Here is a 14,250-nt window from a genome sequence, read left to right on the forward strand (position 1 = left end):
TTTTGCTCTTAAGAAGATGGCAGGCCTATTCAGGAGGTGGAGGAAAGAGCTGAAAAAGTTTGTCGACAAAGAAGAGACACCATATTTCATCGGAAAATACGAGAAGATCAGAGATCACTGGCCCGCATTTGTGGCCCACAAGACATCGGAAAAAAGTAAGAAGATGTCAGCGACAAACAAGCAAAATGCTGCGAAGAAGAAGTTTCACCATCGCACGGGGTCAGGTGGCTACCTCAAAGCCCGGCCTAAGTGGTCCAAGGCTGAGAATGATCTGCTTGATAAAGGGATCGAACCAGAGACAATGAACTGGCCAGACCGTTGCCGGACTTGGTTCTTCGGGGCTGGCGGAACCTTGGACCCTGTATTAGGGAAGTGCTGTTGGACGAACGAGCAACTGAAAATACCAGTCAATAGGCTTCGACACTATATCGATGCAGCGCAGCAAGGGGCATTCGTTTCAGACAGGGAGAAGGACGAGCTCACAATGGCCCTCGGGAATTCTGAGCATCCTGGACAGACACGAGGCACGCCAGGCTCCATTCCATGGAAGGTTGGTTTTCCGGATGCAGGCGGTTACAAATGCCATGAGAGGAGGAAGAAAGTGGAGCATAGCCAACTGCAGGCGTTGCACGCAAGGGTATAAGGGCTAGAGGAACGAGAAGCATATCGCAGCAAATGACCTGCCGAAGCTTCCCCCGAAGCTACCCCGCCATTTCAGTGGAGAAGCAGCGTGGCTTCCACCGAGCTGCTTCAGCCGGAGCATGTCTTGATGGCTCCTGCTAGCTACCCCATGGATTTTATCACGGAGTCTCAAAATTGTCACCTTATGACGCAATGGCAGAACTTAAAAGTCAAGGCGGCTGTCGGCCAAGTTCGACCTTCTGAACCCGGCGCAACTCTTCACTATCGTTCGATTCCAGAAGGATATGCTAGGGTGACGGTGGACGAAATAACGGAGGGATTTGAGGATCTCTAACTTGACCACCCTACCGATGAAGGGGAGACTCGGTTAGGTTCTGCTCTGAAGACTCCATGCCTATGGCGGAAGGAGTTCATCAAGCTTCCGAACTGGATGCCTCCTCCTCCTCCTCCGGCGAGTCAGGGCACTCCGCCTCCTCCACCGCCTCCTCCTCCGGCGAGTGACGATCAGGGCACTCGGCCTCCTTCTCCGGCGCGTGGCGGCACTCCGCCTGCGCCAGCGCACCCGAGTAGCCAGTAGCCTCCTCCTTCTCCGCCTCGCCAGCAAGGGCGGAAGAGACCCGCCGCCGCCCCGGCTGCTCCGGCGCGTCGTAGTCCTTCTCCTCCGCCTCATAAGCAAGCACGAAAGAAGACAGACGCCGCAGCCGCTCCGTCTGCTCCGGCGTCTAGCAGTACAGCCAGCAGAGGCGGGAGGCAATACAAATACGGTCCTTCTCTCAAGCCTCTAGAGAAGTTACTGTATGAGAGGACCGAGGAGGAAAACGCAAAGATCGTGCAGACCGAAGTGAAGGACTTCTTTGAAGGGTTGAAAGCAAAGAGACATCCACCTCCGAAGGAGAAGGTAGATCCAGTGAAAGCAAAGCGCACTATCGATGCCCTGAGGAAACCACCAAAGTCTCCGCCGAAAAACAACTATGAGCGCATTACTGCCAAGACATATATCGAAGCTAACCGGTCGGGAAGTACTGTCAGTGATCAAAGGTTAAAAGAACGAGCAGTTGGGAAAAATGCCCAGCTCGGCGAAGCAAAGCAATCGTGCCCCCCACTCAATGTGTCTAGCGACATCGTCGCTAATGCTCCGGGGATGGTGCCCGATTATAACAATCTTGGAGATTACCTGCCTGATGATGTACATTTTGATTTCTTGGAGGTGTACGAACACAGATACGAGTACGGGAAGCCTCTCGTCAAAGATGAAAAAATCTCTAACAACGATGATGCGAAGATTCCATAATTGGTACATGAAAACCTGCAGAGAGTCTGGGGGGACGAATACTTTGTATCTGAGAATTAAAGAGGAGCACGACCTTGTTGAAACTGATTTGTTGACTGTTCCATTTGAAGAGTTCTTCAATCAAAAGGCCCTCGATAAATTAACGGTCTTTTGCTACTGTCCGTAAGTACTATTTCTGCCATTAAGTCTCTATATATAGTTCGGCTCTTTCATTGCATGTACTTATAATTAATTATCCTCACTATATTATGCAGATTGAAGACCGTCGAGTGCAAAAAACAAGAAATGTATGATATTGGGTTCATTAACACAAATATCATAGATGAATTTCTGGTTAAAAAGCACGCCGAAGAGACCGAGGCCAACTTGCTACAATCGTTGATCAAAAATCAAAACAAAGATTTAATACTCTTTCCTTACAACTTCAAGTGAGTGTTACTGTCGTGTGCATATTCGGTTTCCCTTATTACTCGAGCGAGGTTATAGTAATGTAATTGATGAGTTATGCATGCATGCGCAGCTTCCACTATGTTTTTCTGGAGATTAAGCTTGGGCGGGGAGTAGTAACCGTCTTAGACTCGAGACGAAAAGATTCCGAAACCTATGCGGGCATGACTAAATTGCTCAACAAGTAAGTTCAATCGATCATTATCGCACCATATCGGCAACTTTTTGTTCATTTCCTGATATCTCAAGTAATAATAATTATTTTCTTTGTCTTGCAGGGTTTAGAAACAGTTCACCGCAGAAGCTCCGGGACTGCCGAAGGAGCTGCGATATACATACCCAAAAGTAAGTACTACTAGCTAGCTAGTTGCGCGCATCTCCCGTTGATTCTATAGCTATACTTTCATCAATGCCATTTATAATGTTTCATTATCAGTTTGATTGACCTCTATTTCTCGTAAAGTGCTTGTGGCAGGAAGAGGGGAATAATTTCTGTGGATACTACGTGTGCGAGTTCATCTGCAACGCGACTTTGAAAAATAAGCGGGGCTACTCTAAAAGACAATATGAAGTGCGTAATCAATAATATTCACAATTTCATTTTATTACACCATCATTTCTGTTGAGTTTCATTCATATATGTATTAACCCCCTTCTTCAAATTAGACGTGGCAGATGCGGAATGAACTCCTAAAACAAGATCGCATGAAAACAATTCAAGAGGAATTGGCGGGATTCTTTCTTGACCACGTCATCAATAAAGTCGAAGAATACCATGTGGAAGTTGATTTCAAATGCTAGGGGATTGTAAGAGATCTTACATATTGTATATGTATATAGCTAGTAGCGTCGGATAGATAATACAAAAACTTGTCGTTCGACCAATCTCTCGAGCCTTTATGTGTGCTTGCTTATGCAACGCGCGTGACAAACAAACACCCAACAAAAAGACGCCTACGCTGCTGCACAAATCGTGGAAACTTTCACATTGTTTCTATTTTATAAAATTCAACTCACTTGTTGTTGATCATCTACAAGAAACTTGTGTGTACATGTAAATATATTTTTTCTCACACCGGATTCAGTCATGCTACAGTTATTATTTTTATCATGTGCAAAAAGGACATGGTTCGAAAAAACTTTAATCAAGGCTAGGAACACGAAACTGCTAAGGGCTTGTCCGGTTAATCCTCTTTTCAAAAGAATTGAAGGGGATTGGTAAGGATTGGTTTGTATTTTGACTTACAAGAGGTTTAAATCCCCTTTAAACCCTTTCAATCCACTCGGATTCGCACGCAACCGAACAAGGCCTAAGAGAACTTTGTTATCACCCAATTCTGTCACTTGGATCAGAGAACTAGTACCAGGAGTAATCGGTCTAGGATCTTGTGCTTCATAAATTCTGAAGCCAAGCTGGTGACAGAACAAAGTTTTCATCATCATCATGATGTTTTCATCATCATCGTGATACTATTTACAGTACAACCCACATGCAACGAGGCAAGTAGCAAAACCGTAGAGCACACACAGCTACCGGCCCTGCCTAGTTGGGACCCCAGCAGCTGAGGTACATGACCGTCCGCAGCCCCTCCTCGGCCTTCTCCGCTCGCCGCCTCTCTGCCACGGCCGCCGCAGAGGCCGGAGGCCGCTTCGTGCCTTGCGAGACCACAGCACCGCGGCGGATGCTGGCCTTGCCCTTGGCTGCGCCGTGAATGGCCCTGAGAGCGTAGTTCCAGCGGCAGAGGCCGGCCTGGTCCTTGAGCGCCTCCACGGCGCCGACGCTCATCGCCGCCATCCAAGACGCCTTGGCTGCAGCCGCCATGAAGTGACCTGTGAACTGCGTTGGTGGAGGTTGGTCTGTGAAGCGTGTGATCCCAGTAGATGATTGGTGAGTCGCAGTCGAAGAACTGAGCTGAAGCGATGGATGCTTGCGTTGGTGAGTTGTTAGCTGGAGCAGGGTGGATATATACGGGAGAGAGGCCGGGAGGGACGGGGCGAAACACGCGGGCGCGGACGTCGGTTTTCCAGGATACCGGGTGCTTCCGGCCATGGTTTGCTTGTGCACCCACCGATCGCTTTCCTCCTGCCGTCTCAGTGGCCGTGGTGGCTGCCCACCTGTGTTGCCGTGCCGCTAGCCCATGTGCGCAGAGATAAGGTAGGAACGAGTACGAGTAGCTGCCAAGGACGCGTGCCACTGCTTTTTCTTTCCCTTTAATTTTTATTTAATTAACGAACGCGCGTGCCACTACAGATCGGACGCAGATGCCACGCAGCACATCAGCTGCAACAGTTCACTTCGGTTAACAAAATTCATTGCGACTTCCAAGCTTGTCTCAAGTCTAAGGACAACTCTAAACCCACTTGATCGGATCGCTGTTTACCATCCAACACGATTGTTGAGTAACAATGTTTAGTTAGGAAGTACTCCCCCGTCTTAAAATAAGTGTCTCAACCTGACAAAGGGAGTATGAAATAGACTAAAAAAATAAACGTGTGCATTTCTCAAGAATTTTTGTTAAAAAAGGCCACCTGCTCAATGTAATTAGAAAAAAGACCACCTTCGAATGAAATTGCCAGAAGAGACAACGCCAGCCGTGGCAGCAGGCGCGCCAGCCGACATGTGGCACCTGCCGCCATGCCGCGGCAGCCCCTGCCGCCACATGGCCAGGAGGCAGCAGGCGCATACCAGCCAGGTCGCGCCCAAAACGGAATTGGAGAGTGCATGTGGTCCCTGCCGCCTAATGGCCTGGCGGCAGGACTGTTTGCGTGCTACTACATTTTGTTTCGTCTGCATTTCGTTTCGTCCGACGAATAATGGCACATATTCGCATGCCTCTACCGTTGATTCCTAGATGTTTCATCTGTGTATTGTTTCGTCTGAGGAATAATGCCACAAATTCGTATGGCATTGTTGTTGATTCCTAGGCGTTTCATCAGTGTATTGTTTCTTCTGCATTTTGTTTCGTCTGACGAAATAATGACACAAATTCATATGGCCCTGCTGTTGATTCCTAGGTGTGCAATGCACTGTTTTTGCAGATAATATTCGTCGTCGTAGGCCTTGTTGTCGGCCTCCTCGTGTCGGGTGATTCACCCCGCTGACCTTCACCGCCGCGGGTCTTATCGTCGGCCTCCTCACGTCAGGCGAGTCACCCGGCGGACGTGCTACGCCACAAGCCTCATCGCCGGCCTCTTCGCATCGGCCTCATCGCCTAGCGGACCTTCGCCGCCGCAGGCCTCATCGCCGGCCTCCTCGCGTCGGCCTCATCGTCCGCCGGGCCTTCGCCACTGCAGGCCTCATCGTCGGCCTTCTCGCACCGACATCATCGTCGGGCAGACCTGCTTCGTCGTGGGCCTCATCAAGCCGACATCAGCGCCTGCCTGCCTCCTCGCGTACCTTCACCGCCGCATGCCTCATCGTTGGCCTACTTGCGCCGCATCATCGCCCCGACGTTGAGGCCAGCGCGAGGAAGCCGACGAGGAGGCCCGCGACGGAGCAGGTTCGCCTGGCGATGATGTCGGCGCGAGGAGGCCGACGATGAGGTCTGCGGCGGAGCAGGTCCGCCGGGCGATGAGGCCGGCGATGAGGCCCGTGACGGAGGCTCGTATTATCATTTGTAAATGAACAATTATTATTTACAAAAATAGTGTACTGCATGTCTAGGAATCAACAACAGAGGTATACGAATATGTTGCATTATTCGTCAGACGAAACGAAACAAAATGTAGACAAAATGAAACGTACCATCATGCAAACAATGCATGCAAACAGTGCTACCGCCAGGGTGGGGTGGTTTTTTTTGTCAATGTCATCTGAGGGTGGTCTTTTTTGCCAATTCCGTTGGACAAGCGGTCTTTTTAACAAAGAAATCAACTTCTCAGTACTGATTCGCGAGGCATCCAATGTGCAAACAAGTAAAGCAAACACATCTACACTTGAATTAAGAAGTGGGCGTTGGCAAAAATGAAAATGTAGCCTTAGCTTACCGAAGGGTGGTCCCATAAATTAGATTACGACAACAACACAATGCATCACACAAATACACTTGATATCCAATGCAAAAAAAAATACACTTGATATCGAGAAGATCATAGGGCATAAGAAGGAAGTGGAAGATGTCAATGCCTAGTAGATAATGAACTTTGGCAAGTAGAAAATCTGATTTAAGTGGCACAAACCATGCCAGCAATTATAGATTGGATACACTTGCAATCTGAGGGTGTTCTATCGGTGATTCTGTATGGATTATCATCTTGCAACACCCCGAACTGCTAGCAGCATTCCGGATCCTCTTGGGAAAACAATCTTGATCAGAACATGTGCTAGAGATCTATAGCATTTGGACAATGCCACAAACATGTGAAGAAAACACACACATTATAAATTATTGGAAACAGAATCGGAAACAAGCTAACAAAACACACATAATACTAATAAACTAGTGTCAACACGAATTGGGCACTCAATCACCACTTCACCAGTAGAGCACAATGCAACATGGTCCGTGTGTTGCCCCTCACATGGCAAGGATCCAGGGAGACCCAGTGCTCATCACCAGGCTTGGCACCGATGACTAGCCATGACCCATTTTGCACGCAGAGGTGGAGGGTCGGCGGGGAAGTGGAGTCATCGATGCTGGCAAAGTCCATGACCGTCTTAGTGGCAGGGTAGCCAGATTTGTAGTCATCCGTGGTGAGGTAGGCATTTGGATCAGCGCCAAGGCCAGGGAAGTGGGCCTTGAAGGCATCCATGCCGAGCCGGGCATTCGGTTCTGCGCCACCGTAGGACCGTACATTGGTGATGTCGGGGAACTCAGCGAGCATGCCGGTGAACGGGTGAAGAAGGCGGACGGTGTTGCTTGCCTTGTCGCACATGACGAGCAGGCCGTCGACGACGCTGACAAGGTGGGAGGTGCAGAATATCTCGAGGTCGAGTCTGACGCGGGCCATGGTGAAGGTGTTGAGGAGGCGCCGGCCCGAGGGAGGCTCCCCTTGCTTTAACAGCGTAAACCAGCCGTGGGGGCGGAACCGGGTATCAAGGACGTCCCGTGCTCGCGGGTCCTCGGTGAGCTCGCGCCAGGGCTTGCACACAGCCCTGAACCGAAGATACTCCGACACGTTGAGGGAGAGGAGCCGGGCGGCGATGTCATCGAGGAGCTCGGTCGTCAGGTTGGCCCAGTCCCTCCTGCCAGAGCATTGCCTGCCAGAGTGGGCTAACGGTTGGCTGGCGGGAAGCGCGCCGTCGGTAGAGGAACCGGCGGCGGTACAGGCGCGCAGATCTAGCTACGGTCGCTTCCTCGGGTCGCCAGATCCGAAGCAAGGACCCAGTGGATCAACAAGGCCCCAGCGCCGCCGCTGCCCTCGCGTCATCATCCTCTCGGATACAGGAAGATGCCCGCGGCCACCGGCTCCGGCGAACGGAGGGAGATCCGCAAGGATCTGGCTCTGCAACCGTGTCCTCATATGTTCAGGAACATGGTGGAGCTGTCGCTGCCGGGAAAACCTATTTGACCCGCATGTGCCACCAATTTGGGCCGGCCCATCTGTAGCGTACGTACAGGTTCAGGTTTTGGGAACCTTCTAGAGCGTTCCCAGCCGGTTCTTACTGGTTTTGGGGACCATCTAGAAGGTTCCTGAACCGGTTTTTTATTTTGCCTTTCCTTTTTCTTTGTTTACTCTTTCTGTTTTTTTCTTCTTCCATTTTCTCGTTCTTTTTTCTTATCTTTTTGTTACTTTTCTGTTTTCTTTCAGTTTTCCTTTTCAAGTTAATTTCTCTTTTCAACATTTTTTTTTGTTTTTTTTTCATTTCTGTTCCTCTCATTTTTTCAAACTTTTTCCAAAATATTCAAATTTTGTTCGTGTTTCGAAAAAATGTTCTGTTTCTAAAAAACGATCTCATAATTCAAAAATTGTTCTCGTTACACAAAAAAAGTTCAAAACTTTTGAAATTCAGAAAATGTACTGGATTTCAATTTTTTGTTCATGTATTAAAAAAATTGATGCTACCAAATTTGTTCGGGGTTTTTCAAAATTGTTCTGCGTCTCAAAATTTGTTCTCAAGATTCAAAAAATGTTCATGCTTCGAAATTTGTTCTCCCTTGTTATCAAGATTCAAAAAATGTTCTTGGTTTAATTTTTTTCAGAAATTCCAAAACGTTCTTGTTTTCAAAAAAGTTTGAAAAATTCAAAATTTGTTTGTTTTCATATTTTTGTTTGCATTTGTGAAAAAAGTGTATGTTCAGAAAATTACTCAAAATTTGTGTTTTAGACATCATAGAAAAATTACTCAATGTTTGTGTTTTTGAAAAACTGTTCATAATTTCAAAAAATGTTCCGGTTATAATTTTTTGTTCCTGTTTTTTTAAATGTTTGGATTCCACAAAACTGTACATAATTTAAAATTTTGTTCTCCCTTTCAAATTGTTCCTTTTAAAAAAAATGTTTTGTGTTCACAAAATTTTGACTTTTTAAAAATATTGTTCAAAATTAGAAAATGTTCACATTTCAAAAAATATTTACTCTTTTAAAAAAGAAAATCACGTTCAATATTTAGAAATAAGCTATGTCTTTGTGGCTTATAGTTGACACACACTCGCTGCTATTTTAGACATCAAATCTGAGTAGTTATGGTGGCTTGTGACGTTGTTAAGGAGCAAGAGCTCCTTGGTTCGGTCCCCTACACAGAGTTGTGTTTTTGTTTTGCCGCAGTCGTTTAGTTCTTCAAGCGTCACGAATCCACTTTAGAACAACGACGTGTCTGGCGCAATGGTTAGCACAACGCGCAACTCATTTTGTGGATGCGAGTTCGAATCCCGGCGGTAGCCTTCTTCTTTCTGGCGTTTTTTCACGTCGATCATGCGGTGCCACTGCACCTACAAATGGGCCGGCCCACGTGAACCGCCCTGTGCGAAACATCAACCTCTTGCCACAGTTAGGGGCATACAGGAGGTCCCGTCCCCTTCAGCCTAAAACACTCACCTTTGTCGTTGGAGCGGGTCGTAATGGGCGTGTTTGGTTGCCTCCATATGGCCCAGCCTGACCCGCGCGGGAAGAAAGTGACCCGTTTGGTTGCCTGCATTTACTGTGCGGCCCGCATGGCATGAACCTTAAAGCACCTCCAGGCCAGGCCCCAAGGGAAATGTCCGGATTGGCAGTAGCTCGCGAGCCTGGCTCGGGCGACGCAGGGAAGGGCGACACATTTCTCTCCTCGTGCGACCAGGGAGATGGCGCGAGCTCGCCCACGTCGCCGAAACATCGGCGGGAGGATTTCGGCTCACGTCCCGCTGGGTCCGCCCCTAGTTAGCCCCCTCCCTCACTGCCCCAACTCCCGCTACCATTCTCCCCCCTTTCGAGCTTTCCCGCCGACGTGCATCGGCACCGACAAGCAGGTAAGTGGCGCATCTTCATCGGCTGGCGGTCCATGGCGTCCGCGGCCCTTCACCGGCCGGCGGTGATCTTCTACGACCGTTCCCCTCTCATCCTCGAGCTGCAGCCATGGCCTTTGTGAGTTCAATCCCCCTTTCTCTCCATTCCTTCTAGCTAGATCTGAGCTGCAAGTAGGGTTTGATGTAGATGCATGGTTGATTAGTGCTCTAATCTGTGAGCTCATATGGTTGATTGTTATGTTGCGGTTGCAATTTGTGGTAGGGTTAGATGTTCAAGCATGTAGTAGGCTAGATTAGTAATAGAGTTTGAAGTTGAACCTTGTGCTCATGTTGATTCGTGCTTAGATCTGTGATTTGTAGCTATTGGCGATCCATTTGTATCATGTTGTTTGTTGTACATGTATGTCCATGCTCTTAGATTGTCCGGTATGCTTAGTATGATAGCGCTGAACCATGTGCTTAGTATGATAGTGATGAAGCATGTGCTTGGTGTGATAGTGATGAACCATGTACATGTATGCTCCTGCTTTCATGGATTGTCCGGTATGTTGTGTGCTATGCTTACTGTCAATGCGTGCTATGATTGTAGGACATGACCACACAGACGCAAGATCTTAGTCAGGCCCTTGTCTTGTCCGACAGCTAGTTTGCTCCATCATTTGTCGAGGACTCACAACCTATGTCCGAGATGGCACTTGATTCAGTGGTGTTCGCGTCTGATTCTGTCTATGTGCCAGTAGTGCTCGTTGAGCAAACTCTTGTCGTTGCTGCTGCCGCTACACTCAAGATAGCAACAACAAAGGCAAAGAAGAATGGTAGGTTAAAAAACACGAAGTGGCAGCCGTTCATGTCCACGTTTATGCTGAACAAGAAGTGTGAGCTCATCTCTAGTGGAGTTAGGACTGACAAGGGCTTCAAGGAGGTGCACTTTGATACGTCTCCAATGTATCTATAATTTTTTATTGTTCCATGTTGTTATATTATCATTCTTGAATGTTTTACAATCATTTTATAGTCATTTTATATCATTTTTTGGTACTAACCTATTGACATAGTGCCCAGTGCCAGTTGTTGTTTTCTGCATATTTTTTACATCGCAGGAAATCAATATCAAACGGAGTTCAAACGCAATGCAACTCCTGGAGGAATTTTTTTTGGGCCAGAAGAAAGCCAATGGGCCAATGAAGCACCTGAGGGGCTGCTCAAGGTGAGCAGCACCCACCAGGGCGCGCCAGGCGGCCCAAGCACGCCCTGGTGGGTTGTGCCCCCCTTGGGTGCCCCCCGAACCGCCTCTTTGCTCTATAAATACCCAAATATTCAAGAAACCCTAGGGGAGCCGACAAAATATTGATCCAGCCGCCGCAGAGTCCGGAACCACCAAGATCCAATCTAGACACCGTCATGGAGGGGTTCACCACTTCCATGGGTGCCTCTCCTATGATGCGTGAGTTATTCTTTGTAGACCTACGGGTCCATAGTTAGTAGCTAGATGGCTTCCCCCCCTCTCTCTCTCTCTTGATTATCAATACAATGGTCTCTTGGAGATCCATATGATGTAAGTCTTTTGGCGGTGTGTTTGTTGGGATCCGATGAACTTTGAGTTCATGATTAGATCTATGTTTTTTCATGAAAGTTATTTGAGTCTTCTTTGATCTCTTATATGCATGATTGCTTATAGCCTCGTATTTCTTCTTCGATATTTGGGTTTTGTCTGGCCAACTTGATCTATTTATCTTGCAATGGGAAGAGGTGCTTTGTAGTGGGTTCGATCTTACGGTGCTTGATCCCAGTAACAGAAACGGAACCGACACGTATGTATCATTGCTACTAAGGATAACAAGATGAGATCTATATCTGCCGCAATAGATAAACGGATCTCGTCTACATCATGTCATCGTTCTTAATGCATTACTCCATTTTCTCATGAACTTAATACACTAGATGTTGGGGAACGTAGCAGAAATTCAAAATTTTCCTACGAGTCACCAAGATCTATCTATAGAGAGACTAGCAATGAAGGGAAGGAGAGTGCATCTACATACCCTTGTAGATCGCTAAGCGGAAGCGTTCAAGAGAACGGGGTTGAAGGAGTCGTACTCGTCGTGATCCAAATCACCGGAGATCCTAGTGCCGAATGGCACCTCCGCGTTCAACACACATGCAGCCCGGTGACGTCTCCCATGCCTTGATCCAGCAAGGAGAGAGGGAGAGGTTGGGGAAGACTCCGTCCAGCAGCAGCACAACGGCATGGTGGTGATGGAGGAGCGTGGCAATCCTGCAGGGCTTCGCCAAACACCGCGGGAGAGGAGGAGGACTTGGGAGAGGGGGAGGGTTGCGCCAGAACTTGGGTAAAGCTCCCATGCGCCTCCCCACTATATATAGGGGTGGAGGGGGCTGGTTTCTTGCCCTCCAAGTCCATTGGGGCGTTGGCAAAGGTGGGAGGAAAGAAATCTCATCATTTCCTTCCCCACCAATTGTTATCCCCCTTTTTTAGGGATCTTGATCTTATCCCTTCGGGATATGATCTTATTCCTTCTAAGGGGGGATCTTGGTGCGCCTTGACCAGGGGTGTGGGGCCTTGCCCCCACTACCCACGTTCATGTGGGCCCCCCCATGCAGGTGGGCCCCACTCCGGAACCTTCTAGAACCTTCTCGGTACAATACCGAAAAATCCTGAACATTTTCCGATGGCCAAAATAGGACTTCCCATATATAAATCTTTACCTCCGGACCATTCCAGAACTCCTCGTGACGTCCGGGATCTCATCCGGGACTCCGAACAACATTCGGTAACCACATACAAACTTCCTTTATAACCCTAGCGTCATCGAACCTTAAGTGTGTAGACCCTACGGGTTCGGGAACCATGCAGACATGACCGAGACGTTCTCCGGTCAATAACCAACAGCGGGATCTGGATACCCATGTTGGCTCCCACATGTTCCACGATGATCTCATCGAATGAACCACGATGTCAAGGACTCAATCGATCCCGTATACAATTCCCTTTGTCTAACGGTATTGTACTTGCCTGAGATTCGATCGTCGGTATACCGATACCTTGTTCAATCTCGTTACCGGCAAGTCTCTTTACTCGTTCCGTAACACATCATCCCGCGATCAACTCTTTGATCACATTGTGCACATTATGATGATGTCCTACCGAGTGGGCCCAGAGATACCTCTCCGTCACACAGAGTGACAAATCCCAGTCTCGATTCGTGCCAACCCGGCAGACACTTTTGGAGATACCTATAGTGCACCTTTATAGCCACCCAGTTACGTTGTGACGTTTGGTACACCCAAAGCATTCCTACGGTATCCGGGAGTTGCACAATCTCATGGTCTAAGGAAATGATACTTGACATTAGAAAAGCTTTAGCATATGAACTACACGATCTTTGTGCTAGGCTTAGGATTGGGTCTTGTCCATCACATCATTCTCCTAATGATGTGATCCCGTTATCAACGACATCCAATGTCCATGGTCAGGAAACCATAACCATCTATTGATCAACGAGCTAGTCAATTAGAGGCTTACTAGGGACATGGTGTTGTCTATGTACCCACACATGTATCTGAGTTTCCTATCAATACAATTATAGCATGGATAATAAACGATTATAATGAACAAGGAAATATAATAATAATAACTAATTTATTATTGCCTCTAGGGCATATCTCCAACAGTCTCCCACTTGCACTAGAGTCAATAATCTAGTTCACATCGCCATGTGATTAACACTGACAGGTCACATCGTCATGTGACCAACATCCAAAGAGTTTACTAGTGTCACTAAACTAGTTCACATCACCATGTGATTAAGACTCAATGAGTTCTGGGGTTTGATCATGTTTTGCTTGTGAGAGAGGTTTTAGTCAACGGGTCTGCAACATTCAGATCCGTATGTACTTCGCAAATCTCTAGGTCATATTGTAAATGCTGCTTCCACGCTCCACTTGGAGATATTCCAAATGGTTGCTCCACTATACGTATCCGGTTTGCTACTCAGAGTCATTCGGATAGGTGTTAAAGCTTGCATCAACGTAAACCTTTACGCCAAACTCTTTATCACCTCCATAATCGAGAAACATGTCCTTATTTACTCCAAGGACAATTTTGACCGGTGTCCAATGATCCATTCCTGGATCATTCTTGTACCCCTTGACTGACTCATGGCAAGGCACACTTCCGGTGCGGTACACAGCATAGCATACTATAGAGCCTACGTCTGAAGCATCGGGGACGACCTTCGTCCTTTCTCTCTCTTCTGCCGTGGTCGAGCTTTAACTCTTAACTTCATACCTTACAACTCAGGCAAGAGCTCCTTCTTTGACTGATCCATCTTGAACACCTTCAAGATCATGTCAAGGTATGTGCTCATTTGAAAGTACCATTAAGCGTTTTTGATCTATCCTCATAGATCTTGATGCTCAATGTTCAAGTAGCTTAATCCAGGTTTTCTATTGAAAAACACCTTTCAA

The 14,250-nt window shown here is 47.6% G+C and overlaps 1 protein-coding gene across 1 annotated transcript; it reads right to left on the minus strand.

The window, feature by feature from the left end:
• Positions 1-3,724: 3,724 nt before the first annotated feature.
• Positions 3,725-4,445, minus strand: LOC123042272 (uncharacterized). Its single transcript, XM_044464756.1, has one exon. The coding sequence runs from the start codon at positions 4,428-4,430 to the stop codon at positions 3,924-3,926; it is 507 nt and encodes a 168-aa protein (XP_044320691.1). The 5' UTR covers positions 4,431-4,445; the 3' UTR covers positions 3,725-3,923.
• Between the last annotated feature and the right edge of the window lie 9,805 nt (positions 4,446-14,250).

Source organism: Triticum aestivum, chromosome 2B (assembly GCF_018294505.1).
Source record: "Triticum aestivum cultivar Chinese Spring chromosome 2B, IWGSC CS RefSeq v2.1, whole genome shotgun sequence".
In the NCBI taxonomy this organism is placed as follows: Eukaryota; Viridiplantae; Streptophyta; class Magnoliopsida; order Poales; family Poaceae; genus Triticum; species Triticum aestivum.